Genomic DNA, 23,043 nt, shown 5'->3' with positions numbered 1-23,043 from the left:
AAGCAACTAATCTTAAGTAAATTTCAGGGTTAATAAAAAACACAAACATTTGATATTTGGAAACTTCACATCATCTGAACCCGGAAACCTGGCCCATAAGGATGTGTAACGCCGTGCAGACTGGTATAACTGTTGAAATTTAACAGCTCATCCCCTGACATATTTAACCCTATAATGCCAGATGTGTCATTTGATACATACATTTCTTGGGTCAGGATTCCAGAGGTAAGAGGTCATTTCACAAACTATGACAGACAGTCTTTTTAATTATCCAACCTTTTATTTATTATTTAAACTCCAGTGAGGTTTTACATAAAACAAAACAAAAATGTGTTTAACATAAAAAGCTAGTATGAGGTTTTGTCAGCCTTGCGTAATCCGTGTTTTTTCAATATTCTCTTTCTGTGATTGGAATGGCTGTCAGCTTGCTCCCAGTTCTTGTTCTGGAAACACCCTCTGGATGGAAAGGAGTAAGGAAGGGAAGGAGGGGAAACAGAGATGCGTTTCTAGGATTACATGGCAAACAGGATGAGGAACGCCACCATCAAACAGAACAGACCCATAGCCTCAGACAGAGCAAATCCCAGGATAGCATAGGAGAACAGCTGCTGTTTCAGGGAGGGGTTCCTGCAGAGGGCGACAGACACAAAGAGCTAATTAGATTTCACTTTCAAATCATACAACATATCTACAGATTTATTTAGTATTTGCACAGAAACAGTTCTTTAATTACTACATTTTCCAGAGTACAAGTCCCACCTTTTTGCTGTCAGCCATTTAATTTGAGACTGTTGTGTACTTTTTATTGGCATTTATTCTTTTATTAGTTTTTCTTCAGTGCTTTGATTCCTGGGAAATTCCTATATAAATAGCAATTATAATTCATTTTTCATTATACAAGTTGCACCACCATATGTACCAGGACCTCCCAAAGTAAGGGATATATATACACATACATATACACACACACGATAGAGATAGATAGACAGAGGTACATAGAGGCAGAAATAGAGACATAGGTAGAGATATATACAGATAGACAGGCCAAATAGAAGTTTCAATTCTACATGTACCACTCGTTCATTCACTCCTCCCCCAAACTCCAGGGGCCTCACGTACAAAGGTTGCATATGCACAAAAACGCGGCGTATGCCTGTCTCCACGCTAATGTTCAGATGTATCAAAAGTGAAATGACTGGAAAAGTGCGTTGCATCACGCAAAAATCCTGGCTGATGTACACGTTTCTACAGCTAGTGTTCCACTGCTGACATGATGCTGGGAAACTTAAGTGTGAAAACAAGTCAGTGATGTTAACACCAGAGACACACCCACGTGTTTGCAATTTATATGCGTGGATATAACAGCATGTGTAAAGCGATGAGGAAAATGGCATGAACAATGGCTGCGTTAGTGTTAGAGGACCTTGCAAGTAGTGCAATCTGAGGTTGAGCGTGTATTCAGGGAATGCAAGATTTACTTCCAAGTGATAATTGGCTCATGAACCGATTTCAATTACCAAGGCCACCATTACTGGAGTTGCGCCCAGCCCAGAGCACAATACGGGGAGGAGCCAGGGGTTGTCTGTGCCCACACAGGTAGTGACCACACTGGTCTTCCTGGTAACAGGGGCATTCCAGAAGGAGCTGGCCGATTGTTCAAGAGTGTGCCAGTCAACCATGAGCCGAGCCGAGCCATGCCAGTTGTGTGGAACGCAATCATCTGAATGTCATCTAGGTACAACACATTCCAACATTAAAGTCCAATGTGCAGCAAGTGTAATGTAATCGGAGCTATTGACTGCACCCATATTGCTATAAAAAAAGCACCATCAAATGAATTTGGTTTTGTTAGGAAACAATTTCATTACATCAGTTTTCAAATCATGTGATGTGCAACTGCATTGGGAACAGGCTAGAGGCTGGCACGGTGCGTGATGGGTGGCTGCTTGGTGAGTAAATAGCTAATTCATGTAAATGCTCCTAACAAAACCCAGCACAGGCAAATTTAGGCATGTGCACATTCAAATATGTTATATGTTTTCTTTTTCTTGATTGTGAAACTATAGCTGCAGAGCTTCTTAACAAGCCCCCGATTGTCTCCCTGTGTTCAGTATTTGTCATTAAACACGTGTAAATTTGCGGATGTCACACGCCGTCGGCTCGTTTCTTTTAACCTCAGTGTGCAAATTTCCCTGCCAATTGGCCTCATCATGTGACTGCTTGCTCTCTGCCTCACTTTGACATGCGCAGTCCATACACGTTAGTGCAAGATGGAAGAAGTGAGAGAAGACTGCATGCTGTGGCTCCTTTACAATCCTTGCCAATGTTGTGTGTAAACGCCTATGTAAGTATTATTTTGTACCATGCCTCCGTGTTTAGTAGTTCACTGTATGTGATAGAAGTTCTGTAGACTTTGTAGGAACTGATTTAAGTATTTTCCATCATTTACTGCTTATTCATGCTGATATGGCCGCCCTTATGCAGTCTTGAGTGCACTCTGGTGGTCGCTGCCTATAATTACATTTAAAATATTTTCAGTACTTAAGAGTTTGAGTTATATTGGTATTTATGTTGCAATTTTATTGGTTTGATTGTATACATAATTTAGTGTTATTAAATGATGTTTACTGTTTGCAATCAATATATTCAATTAATATTCTTTACTGATTTTATTATATATAATTTTTTTTAAATAGAAAACCACAACATGACATGGCACGACATGACACTTCAGCCAATGTAAACACCACCACTGAGTGAACTGTATACTGTGCCTGGTGTGGATTTATTAAAGATACAAGAAATTCTCCTGGATTCGCTGCAGTCTAACAAAAGACTTAAGCCAGACAAGTGTACCCCAGCAATATACATTAGACATACATCCTACACTCAGTGTGTGCTCTGCTCCGAGCTGATTGCATTAGGGTTAGGGTTACCCTAACACACGCAAACTAACATTTTTCCAGGTTCATGTTTATTCCGTTTAACAGGGTACCAAATAAACTACCCCTGCGTGTCTCCACATCATTTCCAGTCATCTGTAGCTCTGTATAACCTCTTTTCTGTGTTCATGTTGGCTGATCTGATAGCAGGGGATTCTCAACTCCCTGGGCCTATTTACATGTATTTCCATATTTAAAAAGGGATGGGGAAAGGGAGTAGTTTGGTACTTCTGCATGTGTGCTCAATTTCATATTTAGTGGGATGTGCTTGGATCCATGTGTACGCACATTTTGAAAAATCTGGATAAATTTGTGCTTACGGCAGTTTCTGCGTTTTAGCGTACGTCGTGTTTCAGTAGGAAATCCATGCAAGTCTTTGTACATGAGGCCCCAGTTCTCTTTAGACAGATGTGGAAGCACCATGCATTTGTTTTTGCTTTGCACAATGATCTGAATAAGGATGTGACTGATCTGATCCAGTATCAGCTTCCGATACAGACGTAATTGAAGTATCGGCAAATACTGATCCAACATGCGATGTTTTCCAATATCGGAGAGGAAACACTGAAACCTCTCAACTGCTGCTGCTGGATCTCTGCTTTGTTTGCTGCTGAGTGTGAGGAGGGAGGTTTCTAAAGCCAAGCTGTTTGAGTCAAAGGTAACTACAAATTTCTGCCTGGTTCTCCGGTTCAAATTGTCTGTCCATTGAGCACGGATTTTCCAAAAAATGAACTGAATTGTTGCTGAAAAGTCAGCCACTTCAGCATCCCGAGGCTGTGAAATGCCAGCTCAGTGTGCAGCTGAGGATGAAAGTGAACAGAGATTCTGTCAGCTGAAGGGGGGGGGGGGGGGACTCCATTAAAATCCTTCAGTATTAATCCAGAGTTTGTTGCGCGAGTGTCGATGATACATTTAGAAAAAAAAATTTTTTAACAGTTGAAAGGCTTCAAAGTTCCAAGTTTGCTCAACAGGAAAATTAAAAGCGAGTGAGAGGAATGTTTACTCTTGCTTTGATAATGTAAACATGTTTCCCATGTCAATAAAGCTCCACTAAAATTGAGAGCGAGCACTGTCTTTTCTCTTTAAGTCTATAAAAGTTCATTAAAAAAAATTTTTTCTCATCAAAACATCAAATCTAGGCTTGCATCTTAGATACACCTTCTGGCAAATTGTAGCTGAACTTTCAGGTCTTCTTTAAGAAAATACTCAAATCAGCAATGAATCAACTAATGTGTTTCCCTGAGCTCTCTCTCACATACAAAGTAGTGTTGTCTGTTGACAGGCTGTTGGGATCATCTAAAGCTTTTCCCCAGTCGGAGTCCTTGGGAACAGCAGTTTGCAATCGTAATTTCTCTCCTCTCCAAATGCACATACCAAGAAGAAATGGGTGTGTTCCATTGTTCAGCCAGCTGCTGGTTGGCTGGACACACTGAGCTGATCTGCTTTGAGTACATCAGGAACAAATGGAAAATGTCCAGTACTCTGGCTCCAGAGAAGCAGGATTGGGAATCAGTGGTCTATGACAACCTGAAATAAGCAGTCTATAAATCAATTGTACAGAATAAATACCTGAAATTATAATAACACCCCCCTAACCCCCACAGAAGTGTTAATTTTGTCATCTGTCTTTCTTCAAATTTAATCTCATGGGCCCAGTCACACAGCACATGATTCCAGAACGAAAGCAAAAAAGTAAAAAAAAAAAAAGTTACAATTCGTTGAGAAAAGGTAGGAACGAAAGAGGAACTAAATGAAACCCAAGCTAACGATCGACGCTTTAAACGAAATGCGCCTGGAGCCACAGCTGGAGCAGTGTGTGTCTGCATCTCTGCAACTCAGGTGCTATGAGGTCCATCCCAGCGCAGAGTCCTGGAGAAACTGCAGTCAGAAGCTGTGGAGATCTGTGCGCACGTCGGTAGGTCCACCTGCTCTGGTTCCTCGTCCAGAACAAAAGAGGGATCATCTCCATCAGAATCCAGAGTGTCTGATGACATGTCGCGTGCACCGTCTTGCTCCAATTATATATTATACAACCCCTGGCAAAAATTATGGAATCACCGGCCTCGGAGGATGTTCATTCAGTTGTTTAATTTTGTAGAAAAAAAAAACAGATCACAGACATGACACAAAACTAAAGTCATTTCAAATGGCAACTTTCTGGCTTTAAGAAACACTAAGAAATCAAGAAAAAAAGATTGTGGCAGTCAGTAACGGTTACTTTTTTTAGACCAAACAGAGGAAAAAAAAATATGGAATCACTCAATTCTGAGGAAAAAATTATGGAATCACCCTGTAAATTTTCATCCCCAAAACTAACACCTGCATCATATCAGATCTGCTCATTAGTCTGCATCTAAAAAGGAGTGAACACACTTTGGAGAGCTGTTGCACCAAGTGGACTGACATGAATCATGGCTCCAACAGGAGAGATGTTAATTGAAACAAAGGAGAGGATTATCAAACTCTTAAAAGAGTAAATCATCACGCAATGTTGCAAAAGATGTTGGTTGTTCACAGTCAGCTGTGTCTAAATTCTGGACCAAATACAAACAACATGGTTTGTTAAAGGCAAACATACTGGTAGACCAAGGAAGACATCAAAGCGTCAAGACAGAAAACTTAAAGCAATATGTCTCAAAAATCGAAAAATGTACAACAAAACAAATGAGGAACGAATGGGAGGAAACTGGAGTCAACGTCTGTGACCGAACTGTAAGAAACCGCCTAAAGGAAATGGGATTTACATACAGAAAAGCTAAACGAAAGGCATCATTAACACCTAAACAGAAAAAAAGTTTACAATGGGCTAAGGAAAAGCAATTGTGGACTGTGGATGACTGGATGAAAGTCATATTCAGTGATGAATCTCGAATCTGCATTGGGCAAGGTGATGATGCTGGAACTTTTGTTTGGTGCCTTTCCAATGAGATTTATAAAGATGACTGCCTGAAGAGAACATGTAAATTTCCACAGTCATTGATGATATGGGGCTGCATGTCAGGTAAAGGCACTGGGGAGATGGCTGTCATTACATCATCAATAAAAGTTTATGTTGATATTTTGGACAATTGAAAGGATGTTTGGGGATGATGAAATCATTTTTCAAGATGATAATGCATCTTGCCATAGAGCAAAAACTGTGAAAACATTCCTTGAAAAAAGACATAGGGTCAATGTCAATGAGCAGATCTGATTTGATGCAGGTGTTAATTTGGGGGATGAAAATTTACAGGGTGATTCCATAATTTTTTCCTCAGAACTGAGTGATTCCATATTTTTTTCCTCTGCTTGGTCTAAAAAAGTAACCGTTACTGACTGCCACAATCTTTTTTTCTTGATTTCTTAAAGCCAGAAAGTTGCCATTTGAAATGACTTTAGTTTTGTGTCATGTCTGTGATCTGCTTTTTTCTACAAAATTAAACAACTGAATGAACAACCTCTGAGGCCGGTGATTCCATAATTTTTGCCAGGGGTTGTGTGTGTATTTTATACACACACACACACACACACACACACACACACACACACACACACACACACACACACACACACACACACACACACACACACACACACACACACACACACACACACACACACACATATATATAACACATTGGTTTGCCGTGGTCACTGCTAAGTCATATATATTGATTTGTAACAAAACAGTCAAAAGGGAGAATATATATAAGTGTAAAGATGATTGAATATATCAGAGCAGTAAATTGATCAGTCCATGTGAACGTGCATCGACTCCCCATGTGCGGTTATTCCACGAGCTGCAGCTGATCCACAATGTGAATTCTGCCTTCCAGAACAGCTCTTTATATAAGCATTTGAATTATCTACCTGTTGCCACATGTACATAAGGGCTTGATTGTCGTTCCTACACTCATTGTCATATTTAATAAAAAAAAATTAAAAAAATAGCTGCTGCGTTGAAGTACCGTTGGAAATTACACAAATTGTTGTTTCAAATTCAGCAGTTGCTTATGGCAAAATAATTTACTGTAGCCACACAAAAGATTAATTCTGGCCTATATAAGGTGCCTGAGCCCATTGGAGCTGATCCCCCACCCAGACTGCAATTTCAGACAGTACATGAACACAGCGGCAGCGGTAGCGCTCACAAACGGCTTCCGCACTGTGAAAACATTCAGCTGGTCAAACTAAACGCTAACATTACAAAAACTAAGCAAACGATTAAAAAAACGTCAAGAACAGCAAAATGAAATACAGACGAACTGAGGTTCTCATTGTCCTTTGTTCAAAGTTTTCATTTTAAAAATCCTGACGAAGCGCAACCTGCAGGAACAAATCTGAGTGAAGGTTAAACGTGATGTCAACGAAAGTCCAGATTTCTTTTGTTAGGGCTTCGTTGCCCTTCGTTAAGGGCCGTGTGACTGGGCCATTAGGCTTTTGTCAAATGCCCTTTAGTTTTAGTCATATTTAGTCATTTACATTTTTATTTCATGTTTTAGTTGGCTAAAAGTCTTAATTTTAGTCAGAAGACAACTGAATGCCTTTTAGTCTCATTTCAGTCAATACAGTCTTTGATAGAAAAAAAAAGATTTTGTCACATATCTGAAATAAATATTGCCTGACAAAATACACTTGTTGGATTATTGAAGGTTTGCCCCCCCCAACCCCCAATTATTTTACATCTGCAGGGGTTCCTGTCAGATATAATTCAACAGTTTTCTTGTAACTTCTCAGCGCTGTAGGGGTGCAGGTTTTTTGAAATGAAACATTTGTTGGATGTAGGAAATTTGTTAAAGCAAATCAGAATAAAAATAAAGTTGATTTGTAATGTTTTTATCTACTGTAAGAGCTACAACTCAAGCCAATTTAATTTAAATATGATGCACACTTCATTTTTAATTTTATGTCATTCATTATATAGACATGTTAAAACTGGAGTGTTCAAAAATCTACACAGGACCTTTAATCTGAGCCTCAGAGAGCTGATCAGACAACAGAGTATAAATGTAAACTCTTCATTAAAATGTTTGACATCGACGTTGGATGAATTCACTCTGCAGGACATTTGAGTAGCAGCATGACGTGTAATGTAATTAGTGTTATCTTCTGAAATGTGCAGTTATTAGACAAAGTTTGGCTTTTAGGTTTCTAGTTTGGAAGACAAATATAAGTTATCTATGTTCAAATACACGGCAGGATGACCCCTAACCCTGTTCTGCAGATGGAAAAACAAAACACGGACGTTACTTTGAAAAAAACAAATGATATTTTAACATTTTGAATGCGCAGGAGGTGCCGCCATTAACAAATACATTTTGTCTTGTCTGACTGAATTAACACGACACACAACCCCACATATGGTTTGTGTTTAAAAACCATACCTGGCATAGCCAATGATGAGGCTTCCAAACACTGTACCGATTCCAGCTCCTGAACCAGCCACGCCGACTGTAGCAGCACCAGCACCAATGAACTTAGCAGCAGTGTCGATGTCCCGCGACACAGCACTAGTCTGGAAGGATCTGGTCAGAACTGCAGATTGACTAACTGGTAACAGAGCCTGTAAAAAAAAAGGGGGGGGGGTGAGCATAAACTCCTGTGCTGCATGAGCCAAAAACATACCATATAAGCATACACCATGATTTCATGTAGCTTATGGCCCAGTCACATGGCACTTAAAGGGCAACGAATTCCTGATGAAACAAGAAATCTGGACTTTCGTTGACTTTCGCAGGCATCGTTTAACCTTCGCGCAGCTTTGTTCCTGCAGCTGGTGCTTCGTCAGGATTTTTAAACTGTTGAAAAATTTGACTGAAGGGGAACAAAATCCTCAATTTGTTTCATTTTACTGTCGTTGCAGTTTTTAATTGTTTTAGTTTTTGTAACGTTTGTTTAATTTGACTTTGTTGGAGCAGCTGAATGTTTTCCCACAGTGCAGAAGCCGGTTTGTGAGCGATGAGGCTGCTGCTGTTTCATGCACCGTTGGAAATTACAGGGCAAACAGCCTGTTTGCTTGGATTTTTATTTTTGTTTATCTGTGTGTGTGTGTGGGGGGGGGGGGAGGGGTGGGGGGGGTCAGCTTCAATGGCCTCAGGCACCATTTATAGGCCAGAATTAATCTTGTGTGGATATAATTAATTATTTTGCCACAAACATGTTGAATTTGAAACAAAAAAGTTGTGTAATTTCCGACGGTACTTGAATACAGCATTAGCAGCAGCTCCTGCGTGCGCCAATTTTTTTATTAAATATAAAAGTGTAGGAATGACAATCCAGCCCTTCTGTACATGTGGCAACAGGTAGATGAATCAAAATGATATTTTTGGAAGGCAGCATTCACATTGTGGATCAGTGATCAGCTCGTGGAACAACTGCACGAGTCAATGCATGCGTTCACATGCACTGATTAATTTACTGCTCTGATATATTCAAGCACCTTAACACTTATATTTATTCTCCCTTTTGACAGTTTTCTGTTATAATATATGGCTTAGACCATAATACAGTGAAACAGCAGTGACCACAGCACACTTTTTTTTTTTTTTTTTTTTATAAATTGGAGCAAGACGGAGCGCATAGCGTGTTGACAGACAGTGAGGGTTCTGATGATAATGGAGATGATCCCTCTTTTGTTCTGGACGAGGAACCACAGCAGGTGGTCCACAGACATGCACACAGATCTCCACAGCTTCTCCTTGACTCAGGTGCTATGAGCTCCGTCAAAGCGCCGAGTCCTGGAACACAGATGCAGACACACACTAATCCAGCTGTGGCTCCAGGCGCATTTCGTTATAGCAGTGAGATCGTGAGCTTCGGTTTGCTAAGTTCCTCTTTCATCCCTTTTGCGCTCTTGCTTCGCAGACTGTTTGGTGATAAAGTTCTTTCGTCCACCTTTTCTCAACAAACTGACTTTTTTTCCCACTTTTCCCTTCGTTCAGGAATCATCGTGTGCCGTGTGACTGGGCCATTAATGTGCATGTGGTTTGGAGGTTTGTACCAGACCATCTACCCTATTTTCAGGAGCATACGTTACATTTACCACTTCATGCAACAAGAAGCTAAATTAATTTAATCTGTGCATTATTTTTTAAAAGGCACACGGCATTAAGGAGCGCAGCTAATGAGCCAATTAATACTACAACAGACACAAAACGCAAGTAAACTGCTTCTTTATGCCACTGAACAGATGATCACACATTAAGTAAACATGCAAAGCAATTAAACGTTTTAAGACTTTTGTGGTAAATTTTTATAAAAAAAACTCAACTACCTTCTTGTTCAGTTTTTGTGCATGACTAAAGAGCTCTCCTTGTTGCTTCACAGTCCAAATAAGTGCTCTTCCAAACAGAAGAAAAAGTTATATTCCCTCTTCAAGAATGTTTTGTTTTCCTTGTCCACGTCACTTATTTAGAAAATGCCTGTTAATATACGAGGTCTGTTAGAAAACTATTCGACCTTTTTATTTTTTGCAAAAACCATATAGATTTGAATCACGTGTGATTGCATCAGCCAAGCTTGAACCTTTGTGCGCATGCGTGAGTTTTTTCACGCCTGTCGGTTGCGTCATTCGCCTGTGAGCAGACTGTGTGAGCAGTGGTCCACCCCTCTCGTCAGAGTTTTATTGCGAATAAAATGTCTGAATGATTTGGAGCTTTGCTGCATCAAATTTTCCAGAAACTGTGAGAGACCTCCAGGTGGACACCATTCGGAAAATTCAGATGGCTTTCAGGGGTGATTTTATGGGGATTACACAGATTAAGGAGTGCTCCAGCCGGTTTAAAGACCACCCACAGCTGCTGAGAGTGCACCGCGCTCCGATCGACAGGCTGAAACAACCAGATCATTTCCAACATGAAGGCTTTGTTGAACGTTGTCTGACTTACACAAAAATGGCAGAAGACGTGGACATCAGCACTTTTTCGGCACATTCCACTGTTACAGGAGTTTTTTTTCCATGGAAAGAAGCGGAGGGATGCGCCACGGAGTCGCTCATGGCGCGGGACAAAACCACCTCCGTGTTGGTCTCACAGGACGGCTTAGAGATGGCTTTCAGACGGCTTCCGGTGGGTTTTCAGTCGTGTGACTAACCGAGAAATTGTGGATGAGCCTGGACATGCCAGAACATGTCCTGTGAAGCATCATGGCGTTGCTTTGCGCCATGCGGCTCCGTCCCGACGTGCGGATTTCTCCGCTCCTCTTTCCATGACAAAAACTCCTGTAACAGTGGAGTGTGCCATTCATTTCCAAACTGAACGCTGTGTTGATCCGGGACGTCGTCCGACTACCACAGAAATTGCGGAAGACATGGACATCAGCACTTTTTCGGCACATTGAGAGAGGAATTCCGCGCGTCGGGATGGAGCCGCATGGCGCAAAGCAACACCGTGAAGAAGCCTCCCAGGACATGTTCTGGCATGTCCAGCTCATGCACAATTTCTCAGATAGTCACACGATTGAAAAGCCACCGGAAGCCGTCTGAAAGCTGTCCTGTGAGACCAACACAGAGGTGCTTTTGTCCCGCGCCATGAGCGGCTCCATGGCGCATCCCTCCGCTTCTCTTTCCATAAAAAAAAAAAAAAAAAAAAAAAAAAAAAACCTCCTGTAACAATGGAATGTGCCGAAAAAGTGCTGATGTCCACGTCTGCCATTTTTGTGGAAGTCAGACGACGTCCTGGATCAACAAAGCCTTCACTCTGGAAATGATCTGGTTGTTTCAGCCTGTCAATCGGCGCTCGGAGCGCGCCGCACTCTCAGTAGCTGTGGGTGGTCTTTAAACCGGCTGGAGCACTCCTTAATCTGTGTAATCCCCATAAAATCGTCCCTGAAAGCCATCTGAATTTTCCGAATGGTGTCCACCTGGAGGTCTCTCAGTTTCTGGAAAAATTTGATGCAGCAAAGCTCCAAATTGTTCAGACATTTTATTTGCAATAAAAATTCGACAAGAGGGGTCGACCACTGCTCACACAAAGCCTGCTCACAGGCGAATGACGCAACCGACAGGTGTGAAAAAACTCACGCATGCGCACGAAGGTTCAAGCTTGGCTGATGCAATCACACGCAATTCAAATCCATATGTTTTTTGCAAAAAATAAAAAGGTCGGATAGTTTTCTAACAGACCTCGTATTAGTCTAACTGTTCGGTACTGCTGAAGTTCTCGAATGGAAGAATGACTGTTGGTAAAAACATTTCTATTTGCTTGAAATGAACATGTCTGGTAATTATATTTTATCTGTGGAGCCTGATGATCACCAAAAATATGAGGAAAACCTTAAGATAGTGAGAACATCATGATCATTCTTAACATTTTAATTGTGACCCGTTTTAAAATGGATGCTGAAAGTAACTTAACCCCTCTACCTCTTATTTAAACCAAGAAAGGTGTTTAATTTTGTTTTCATTGTAATGAAAATGTATGGAGTAGTTACACTCACCTGCCACTTTATTAGGTACACCTTGCTAGTACCGGGTTGGACCCCTTTTGCCTTCAGAACTGCCTTAATTCTTTGTGGCATAGATTCACCAAGGTTTAGAGTTGTTGGTCCATACTGATATGATGGCATCATGCAGATGCCCATTCAACTAGTCTGCCCTTCCTCCTCTGACAACAACAAAGCATTTTTGTCCACAGAACTGCCGCTCACTGATGTCTAATTTCTGGACCAGTCTTTGTGAACCCCAGAGATTGTTGTGCATGAAAATCCCAGTAGATCAGCAGTTTCTGAAATACTCCGACCAGCCCATCGGGCACAAACAACCATGCCATGTTCAAAGTCACTCAAATCCCCTTTCTTCCCCATGTTGATGCTCAGTTTGAACTTCAGCAAGTCATCTTCATCACATCTAGATGCCTACATGCTTTGAGTTGCTGCCATGTGATTGCCCAATTAGCCATTTCTGTTTAACAATTTAACAGACTTACCGAATAAAGTGGCCGGTAAGTATCTTATACAAGCTGCACTGGATTATAAGTCACAGGACTTCTCAAACTAGTAAATGGGTGATTCTTTAACTACGGACACTACTGGCCTTGTAAATGTAATTTCCACCACACCATTGCCTTACAATATAAAGCGCCATGGGGCAACTGTTTGTAATTTGGCGCTATATACATGTGCTCTGATGTCACTGTTTATCTCCATAGAAACTACCCAAACAATCTTTCATACAAACTGTTTAAAGGGACATTGGTGTTGTGGTGGAAATTACGGCAATAGTGTGGGACAACTACATTTTGTTTTAAAAAAAAAAAATCACAACAGTTGTATGACATTGAATACCCCAATTATGTTTATTATTTTACTGATATTTTAAGACATTAGAAAAAAACGTTTACCATTCATTTTCATCATTGAAGATCAAAAGTCTGGGTGTGGGACAAGCACAAAATGGCAATATTTGCATATAATGATGCTGAAAAAAGGTGAAAGTCATCATAGACTACTAGAACAAATTTAACACACTTTCATTGTAAAGATAACTATGAAGTGTGAAATTTCCCCTTTTTTCTGTTTTTCATACAATATGATCAAAGGACATAAGTGCCCGTAGTCTAAGAATCACCCAAATACATTTTTTTAAAAAGTGACAGACTGAAATACAGTCATTAACTTTCTTCAATCACTGAGCCAAACCTCATGTTCTTGCCACTAAAGTGCTGTCACACATGCACACGTTGGGAACCCAGATGAAGACAACTCGGTCACAGTACAGTTTGTGAAATCTGATCATTAGACATTAAAAACAAAAATTCACCTGCTGCTCCACTGTAGCTTCAGGTCTGTTGAACAGAGAGACGGAGATTGGCCGGGTGAGGACTCTGGACCCCCCACGCATCTAAAACCAAGCACAAACATCCAGTAATTTATTAAATAAATACACATCTCAATGATAATGGGAAGTGAGGGTGGATAGTTTTACCGTAACCAGCTTTAACCACACAATACAAAGAAATAGATGAATTTCTATGACCGCGTTTTAGGGCCAGATTAAGGTTTGTTTTTTTTTAAGACTTCGAGAATAAACTTGTAATATTACGAGAATTATGATGCAATTTTGAGAGAAAAATTCTGCATCTAAAAATGATACCTGTGGAGCGCTATGTTAAGTTGTACTTCAGTATTTGTTTTACAAATAAGGAAATAGTTCCATCTTTTGGCCAATCTGCACCACATTATTATTAGTATCAGAACTTGTGTGAAATGTGTGCAGTCTGGAGGAGGAACCACACAAACTTCGCATGCAGTTCCGGCGATTAGCAGCTCCTGAAATCACCTCTTTCATGGAGGAGATGGCCGGAACTGGCAGTTAGTTATCGCTTCTCGTATAAATACAACTTTTTTCTCGTAACATTACAACTCTATCCTCAAGGTCTTTTAAAAAAAAAAAACAACAAAAAAAAACAAACAAACAAAAAGCCCTAAAGCGCCATCGTAAATTTCAGCAAACAAGAAAGAAAAAAGCCATTACAGTAATAAATCACATTTCTGTGGCACCTTTCTCCCATTCAAAGCACACACTTAACATGCTTTCACAACAAAATTTAATTCAATTAGCTTATAATGCGCCAAATCACAGCAAAAGCCGTCTCAAGGCGCCTTACATAAAACAAGTCAACATAAAATTGAATAAATTATTAAAAATTAATAAAAATTAAAATACATAAATAAAAACAAGTATAAGAAAAAAATAAAAACTATCCATACGAAAGAATAAAAATAGGTTTTGAGTCTTGACTTAAAATTGTCCACAGACAGACTGCCTCACGGTCGTAGGAGCGACAAAGCCACACATACAAAAGTTGGGAATTAAGGACCTTGCTCAAGGGCACATTAGTGAGTCGCTCGTCTGACAGAATCAAACTGGAGGATCGCAAGCCCACCTCTCACATTAATGCCTCTTATGTGATGTCCATGAGCGATAACATGATATTCAAAACTGAAAGGGTGACATTTGTATTCTGAACCTCTTCCATGTTTTATGGTACTAGATGCAGAAGTGGTGAAAGACCTGTACATGTGAACAGTAGCGCATCATGTGAATGTGTGCTTCAATGATGTGGTTTACTTACAGCAGCACTGATGTAAAAACTAAAAATGCAGGCTTTGCTCCAAAAAGTTATAACAGCACAGTCAGACTGTGTGTGTGTCTATTCATCTACATTTTAACGCTCAAATACGACCACACAATATCCTATATGGGGTGGTTTGATTCATCCCTACAGTGTGAGAAGTTTGAAAGTCTAGAAGAAGCTCAGCAGAGCCTCTTTCCATTTTGAAGAATTCAATGAGGTAGTTCAGACATACTGAAGGGTTGTGCACAGATGCCTCCCTCTGGATATTTTCAGGTGGTGACCAACTGTGATTCTGGAGTAAGACTAGAAAACAGAGCGATTATGCATCCTGTCTGATCTGAGAAAGCCTTGCGATAGGGATGCAATTCTAACGTTGAAGTTTGACTAGTTTTGAAAGACATGTCCTGCTCACTGTGGATTTAAAATATCTCAAGATTGTTTATAAGCAGGACAGCAAGAGTGAAATCAGTGACAGTGCTGTCACAATATATTATTATTCAGTGTTTTTGGAACTTGTGAGTATTCAGAAAAACATCAAATGCCTCAATGAGGCAGTGACACATACAATGAGGAAAGTAAGTATTTGATCCACTCATGTTTGCAAGTTTTCCCACCTACAAAGAATGGAGATGTCTCATTTTTAACTGTGAGAGACTGAATATCAAAAGAGTCAGAAAGTCACATAAGATTTTTAAATAATTTGCATTTTATTGCATGAAATAAGTATTTGATCCCCTACCAACCAAGAATTCTGGCTCTCACAGACCCGTTAGTTTTTCTTTAAGAAGCCCTCCAATTCTGTACTCTACCTGTATTAAATGAACCCATTTGAACTCGTTACCTGTATAAAAGACACCTGTTCACACACTCAAACACACGCCAACCTATCCACCATGGCCAGGACCAAAAAGCTGTCTAAGGGCACCAGGGACAAAATTGTAGACCTGCACAAGGCTGGGAAGGACCACAGGACAACAGGCAAGCAGCTTGGTGAGAAGACAACAACTGTTGATGCAGTTGTTATTAGAGAATGGAACAGACAAGATGACAATCATCTTCCTCGGTCTGGGGTTCATAACTGGTAAATGGACTGCATTTATATAGCGCTTTTCCATCTGCATCAGACACTCAAAGCGCTTTACAATTATGCCTCACATTCACACTGATGTCATGGTGCTGCCATGCAAGGCGTTCACTAGTGATGTCAGTCTGACACCAAAGCTCCGATCCTTGCTTCAAATTTGAAGTTGCGTTCTCTGAACCACTGCTTTAAAGCTTGCTTTGCGGCAGAGCAAATGATAATAACTGGAGTGACCTTCAGGCAGCTAATAGTCAGCACCTCATGCTACGTCATGATTATGGATCAATATAGCTGTCAATCATTTGTGCATTTTTCAGATGCACTCTGGCTTTTACTTTCATCGGCTTTATCAGTGCCGCACAAGATGGAGTGGAAGTAATGATTTTTAATCTGGTACATACTTTTTTTGACGATAGTGTTGACTGGAGTGCGATATGCCCTTTAACCTACCACAGCAGGCGAAGTTACAAACTTGGCGCAGGCATACATGGTTGGAACCTAATGGGGGGACAAGAGAGAGAAGTTAAAAAAAAAAATAAAGTCATGAGTACAGAGGAAACAGCCTATACAAACTAAACTCCTTGGCTTGCCATTTATTTATAGGACTTATTACTGCACCAACACTGGTCAGACCTACAGGTAGTGACTTAAAGCTCAGAAGTGTGTCGAGCAACTACAAGTAACTGCAACTGAGTAACCAACTCTTTCTATGATGTTCTATATCACGACTTGCTTCACGATCAGAAATTTAGGTGACTGAAGGCAAACAAGACCTCACTACCTGTGGAATTGTGTGACTGCTTTGTTGTTCATTGCTGTTTGACAAATACTGAGAGGACCAAATTACATTACACACAACTGCATATCAAACGTGTTTACACAACTGTGCCATACTGTGAAGATTACAGCCAATCTAAAGATACAAAAATGCAGTTTACCCTCAAAACTAGGGGTTGGAATTTTTGGGCTTAGATCAGGAGCCACAGCTCAGCAGCTAAGTGTCAGAAATGTTTAGCTGATGCAAGCAGCAAATATGTATCAATATTCCTGAGAAGTCATTCTCTTCAAAAAACAAAAGAAGCCTGTTCACATGAAATTTTATTTTAATCTTGGGGATATAATGTTGAAGTGGCTGTTTCAGTTGTTCAACAGTCCATTCTGTAATTTTATAGCCTTCATGTACTGACATGGGAGCAAAGCAAACTCCTTCACAGAGAATCTTATGAATTTGATTCCCGCACTACCATGCAATTTGTCACATCAATGCATCCCACTTTGTCCCGCTTGACGCCACACTATATAAAATAACCATTTCATAGCTGATGACACATTTGCTCTCAAAACTCGGCTGATGAAACCATTCTCTCATCGCTCCCAGAATCAGAGAATTTATCTACAGCTACAGGTCGCCTCGCACTCATCGTGTGGTGGAAAATGCATTTGGAATCTTGTCTCAAAGGTAATTATTTTAGTAATGATTGGTAAACAAGTTGCATTTTCATTCCTTCTAATAAGTTAGATAATGAAACTGTAAATTATGTTTATTATAGAGGTAACATCTTATGATAATCTAATTTCAGGGTCAAATGCCATGTGCGCATTTACACGCAATGTTTTTGAATAGGTTGCACAATATTCACCACTAGTTCACAGAAGTGGCAGCTGTGCACAGTTCATGATGTGTTTACTCACTGGCCTGCAAGATTGCGTGCCAGTGCAGGGATCAAATTTGTGCGAGTGTCAATGTGGCATAAGGGGCTTGAAATTCTTCCTGCACAAGTGTTTACACAAGTGTACACAAGTGTTTGTCACTCGGTTCTTCTCACACGTATATGGGTGATTCTTTAACTACGGGCACTATTGGCCTTGTAAATGTAATTTCCACCACACCATTGCCTTACAATATAAAGCGCCTTGGGGCAACTTTGTTGTGATTTGGCGCTATATACATGTGCTCTGATGTCACTGTTTATCTCCATAGAAACTACCCAAACAATCTTTCATACAAACTGTTTAGGGACATTGCAGTGTTGTGGTGGAAATTACGGCAATAGTGTGGGACAACTACATTTTGTTTAAAAAAATCACAACAGTTATATGACATTGAATACCCCAATTATGTTTTGATTATTTTACTGATATTTTATTCAGAGATATTTTAAAACATTACAAAAAACATTTCTTTACCATTCATTTTTATCATTGAAGATCAAAAGTCTGGGTGTGGGACAAGCACAAAACGGCAATATTTGCATATAATGATGCTGAAAAAAGGTGAAAAAGTCATCATAGACTACTAGAACAAATTTCTTAACACACTTTCATTGTAAAGATAACTATAAAAATGTGAAATTTCCCCTTTTTTCTGTTTTTCATACAATATGATCAAAGGACATAAGTGCCCGTAGTCTAAGAATCACCCATATGCAGAATTCATGTTTTGGGATAAGACTCTTGTACCTTTGGGCACCTCAAACTGAATCTGTGAAAGACATGCCCTAAAGGTTTCACCAGGTAGCTTTTGAGTCATGAAATTATCTTTTAACATGACTACACCAGACTAATATGTACCCCACCTCTATAGGCCCAGTGACCACTGCTACAGGGTCCTACCACCCACACACCTCGGACCCTGAAATGAAATAAGGTGGTACAGGAAATTAAGTTAATAAAAAGGATCAACTTCAGAAAGTACCCAGTCCTAGCCAACCCCATCGCCCTGTGTGCCTGTGTGACTCCCCAATTGCCACTGGAGTCCTTCCGCTACATGGGGATCGTCATCAAGCAAGACCTCAAGCAGGAGCTGAACGTCAGCTCTCTCTTCAAGCTAGCGCAATAAAGGATGTACTTTCTGCAGCAGCTGAGGAAGTTCAACCTGCCAAAAACAACGATTGAACTTCTGCAATGCCATCATTGAGTTCATCTCCTCCAACACCATCTGGTACACTGCTGTCACTATTAAGGACAGGAGCAGACTGCAGCGTATCACCCACACAGCAGAGAAGATGATCAACTGCAGTCTGACATCCCTACTGGAACTGTACACCTCCAGGGCCCTGAGGCAGGCAAGGAAGGCTGTGGCCGATCCCTCTAAAAACAAGACAAAAGCAGTTTCTTTCCATCTGCACCTAGACTAAAGCCTGGGTTCCACCAAATAATGAAGGATGAAGAAGGAGCCACGCAGCATGTTTTCTTTGCTACGAGAGGGTTTCTTCAACTATCGTGAGAGTTTCATGGCTCTGAGTGGCTCTTAGAGGCATTATCTTCAGTTAACGAGGCTCCTCTCTGAGCGTGGCACTAATTTCAAGAAGTTCAAAATTTAGCAAAAACAGTGTGGCGCAGTTTGTGTACGAGTTACTGTGAGGGCTTAGAGGCATTTGCGTTGTGCTTACGAGTCTGCTAAAAGCCCATTATCCGTGCACCTGGCACCTTTGCAGGACCTGAGAGGCTATTTTTGAATTGGCTCTCCTCTTGCGCACACAATTCCACCTGCTCTGTGTGCTGGACTCTAAAATAATTATTTTGTAGTGGATTAATCATTTTCTGTCAAACCTTGGATGCTGAAAACACCTTTAATCACTTCTGGAATCACAGAACTGTTTCATCTGGATGCTTTTTTTCCTCTTTCCTGCTCCATGTGGAATGTATTTTGAACAGCTTATGGTAACTATTTTGAATGTTTTTATAGCTTGATAAAACAGTTCCTAGCTGTAAAAGTACATCTGTATGCTGATATCTGTTGTATGTAAAAGTATGTTGATTTAATATCTTGTTAATGGATCACATGACCTCCGCTGTGTGTGCGCACTGAGGCAGGACCTCAGAGACTATTTCTGGAGCGGCTCTCCTCTTGCGCACACAATTCCACCTGCTCTGTGTGCTGGACTCTAGATAAAATAATTATTTTGTAGCGGATTAATCTTTCTGTCAAACCTTGGATGCTGAAAACACCTCTAATCACTTCTGGAATTAATGGATCACATGAGCTCCGCTGTGTGCGCGCACTGAGGCACTGACTCATCATCACTCTTCAAACGAGCATTTAGGCAGAACGCCAGCTCATAAGAGTGATTTTTCAGTCAATATTGGACGAACACAAAGTTAAAATTTGGGTGACTGCGTGAAAGTGGATGTGTGTTTAAAGCCATGGAAGATAACTCCAGCGGAGCAGCTAAGAGCAGAAGCTGTGCGGCAAAACACAGATTTTGAAGACGTAACACAAAGTTAAAAGTTGTATCATGGTGACTTGTAAGCTGTGGAAGAAATTATATATAGATATATATAGATATATATATAGATAGATAGAGAGAGAGAGAGAAAATGAACCACAGGTGTATATAATTAAAGCGGCCACCTCATTCTGTATGCAGAACGGCACCGTGCGCAAAAGAGCGCTTTTGCAGAAAAACGGACGAACACAAAGTTAAAAGTGGAATCACGTCGTAAAATGATTTTAAAGCCAGGGAAAAAATAAAGCCAGCAAGCCACGGATGGAAAGGAAGCCAATTCGAAAGAGCACAGAGGCGGCTGTCCATGAAAGGACAACAGCAGCGCGCGCACAAAACAGCGATTTTTTAAGAAATAAACGGACAAAGTTTTGTGTGTTTAAAGCCTCAGAAGAAAAGCCAGAGAGCTGCGGAGCCAATGAGGAGCACAGAGGCAGCTTTCCAGGAACCCGTGGTTTGGGTCTAGCTGGTCTGGTGCATTACAGGTGGACAGCAGCCTGGCGCACAGCGCACAACTGCTGAACTGTGCTGGAGTGTCTATTTTTGGACTGCGTTTACAAAAAAGAAAAAAAAAGAAGGGATATCTTTAAATGCTGCTGTGAATCTGAATTGAAAACCCACACTTTGAAGGAACCAGGTGTGGGAGGGCTGGAGGTTTGGACCAAACTCATGCCTACACGTGCACCAACATGGCGTTATCATGGCACTACGTGGCTTAGTGTGGCTGATGTGAGCCATTCGAGGCTGTAATGACAGGTCAGTCGTGACTCACTAGAGGCTGCTACATGGCACATGCGGGGTACAGAGGCACATAGTGGCACCTTCATAGTGGATATGTGAGATCCAAACGTGGGTCATTCTTCAAATAATCGTGACACACCCATGCAAGGCTCCTTCATCCATTATTCAGTGGGACCAAGGCTTAATAATGCCAGAGACTGCCATTAACCCTGCCTTCCCCACCCCCACTGTACATCTGCACACCAATCACATGCCTTTGCATTGCCCCATTCTACTGTGTTATATTCAACAATGAACATAATTTTGCCTGTTTTCTTTTCATTGTTGTTTATGCACCAATGACACCAAATCAAATTCCTTGTATGCGAGAGCTTACTTGCCAATAAATTCAATTGTGATTATTCTGCAGATTTTAACAGTGAAATTAACAGATTGTGTTGCAAATCAATGACGAGACTCAAAACTCTACAATAAAGAATTATTTATCCACCTGTGGGGTTGTTTAGTCAGAGTAAAATTCTATATTTCTGTAACCTTACTTAGACTACACGTTAACTATTCAAGCAACATCACTATTTTAGTTGATATTTTTAATTACTTTAAAAAACTATTCTTATCAGTCCTTACTCAAGTGTATGGACTTGAACCATTTGTGCATCTGATATCATCTTTAACTGGTTGGTCTGAACTGGTTTAGGGTCAGTTAAGCAGTACTGGGACTAAACCATGCTAAGCTAGCCAGTATCTAGATCTGAAGGTCAAAAACTCAACCGGGTCCTGAAGACGAGCTGTCCTCTTAGGAGGACCAGCTGATTCAACCCGAACTGTGCTGTGGTGAGGAACTGTTGGGAGTCGCAGGGAGTCTGGGAGTGTCTGACAGAGTTCTTCTCCTCACAGCGGAGCACAGACCTGCAGGCCCGGGGCGGACCCCGACCCTGGACACCAGCTTCTCCCGGCCAAACGGACCCGGTGTGCGGCAACAACCGCTCCAAACTCTACTTCTTACGCCTCCACTATGTGCCGCAACAATATAATTAAAAGACAAGCGTCGGTTGCCTCGAGAACCAACTAATGGAAACAAGGCACCGGCCTACAGCTAGCAAGCTAAGTGTTAGCACAGGAAGCTAGTAGCGTTTGAACAAATGCAACGGATTTAGCTTTGACGCGCAAAATAAACACAGCAGCGCAGCGAGCCGAGTTTAGAAAATAACGAGTACGGCTTATCTAAACTTAAATTGAATTAAGTTACCGGATTTTTTTGGGTATTTGAAGATCCGGAATTAGCTGTTCTTGTTTCCAACAGCAATCAATGAAGGAAGCAGCGACGTGTTGTCACCTTGGCCTTTATAACGCCGCTGCTACGTCCTCAACGCTCATTGGTCAAAAAGATCCCACCTTCATTCATAGTTATATAACGTCACTCACGTTATCCTATCAGATGAACAGCGAGGCAGGTACGCGCTCTCTTATTTGCCGTAAAGTGTAAAAGGCGGGAACAAGCACTTTTTTCAATAATTTTATTGGACAATATTCCCGGGAATCCCGAATTTACAAGGAGCGACCTTTCAAAGTCCATCCAGTGTCCTGTGCAGCTTATTGGTCAGTTTGTCAGAAGTCCCGCCTGAAACAGAAAATAATAATAATAATAATAACAAATTGATATCTACAGTCTGTTTGATCACCTTTCTAAAAGTAACGTTAATTTTGTTGCTTTAATTCGCCATTATTGTAGTTATGAATACATGTTGAAACTGCTACTTGGTTTGTCCAGAGTATTTAAAAAAAAAAAGATTAGTATAATTAACATGTATATTTAAATACATATGTCAAGTTCTCACACTACTGTAATCAAACAAATAATCATAAATTGTAGTAAAATCAGTGGAATGAATACTAACCTGTACACAAAGCAAATAATCTGATTTATTCTATGAGAAATAATGCATGTATCTAAAAAGTTTAATAAAATAACTGAATCACATTATTGCTGGCAAATAAAT

At 40.6% G+C, this 23,043-nt stretch overlaps 1 protein-coding gene across 1 annotated transcript; it reads right to left on the bottom strand.

Annotated features, from left to right (window-relative positions):
• Nucleotides 1-262: 262 nt before the first annotated feature.
• On the bottom strand, nucleotides 263-22,428 carry atp5mc1 (ATP synthase membrane subunit c locus 1). The gene is made up of 5 exons (XM_034189436.1): nucleotides 22,293-22,428; nucleotides 16,527-16,574; nucleotides 13,678-13,758; nucleotides 8,306-8,484; nucleotides 263-627 (listed from the first exon to the last, which is right to left on the bottom strand). The coding sequence occupies exons 2-5, from the start codon at nucleotides 16,563-16,565 to the stop codon at nucleotides 513-515; spliced, it is 414 nt and encodes a 137-aa protein (XP_034045327.1). The 5' UTR covers nucleotides 16,566-16,574; nucleotides 22,293-22,428; the 3' UTR covers nucleotides 263-512.
• Nucleotides 22,429-23,043: the final 615 nt, after the last annotated feature.

The sequence above is a fragment of the Thalassophryne amazonica genome, chromosome 16, assembly GCF_902500255.1.
Source record: "Thalassophryne amazonica chromosome 16, fThaAma1.1, whole genome shotgun sequence".
NCBI lineage: Eukaryota > Metazoa > Chordata > Actinopteri > Batrachoidiformes > Batrachoididae > Thalassophryne > Thalassophryne amazonica.
Note: the sequence above shows the minus strand (reverse complement) of the source record. Positions and strands in the feature narration are given on the sequence as shown.

Excerpts from the sequence above, each read along its gene's own strand:
- atp5mc1 (XM_034189436.1), bottom strand. The coding sequence starts at position 16,565 with ATGTATGCCTGCGCCAAGTTTGTAACTTCGCCTGCTGTG. Across the intron at positions 8,485-13,677 it reads AAGCTACAGTGGAGCAGCAG|GCTCTGTTACCAGTTAGTCA; the intron begins GTGAATTTTTGT and ends TTTTTTTTACAG. Across the intron at positions 628-8,305 it reads CTCATCATTGGCTATGCCAG|GAACCCCTCCCTGAAACAGC; the intron begins GTATGGTTTTTA and ends CGCCCTCTGCAG.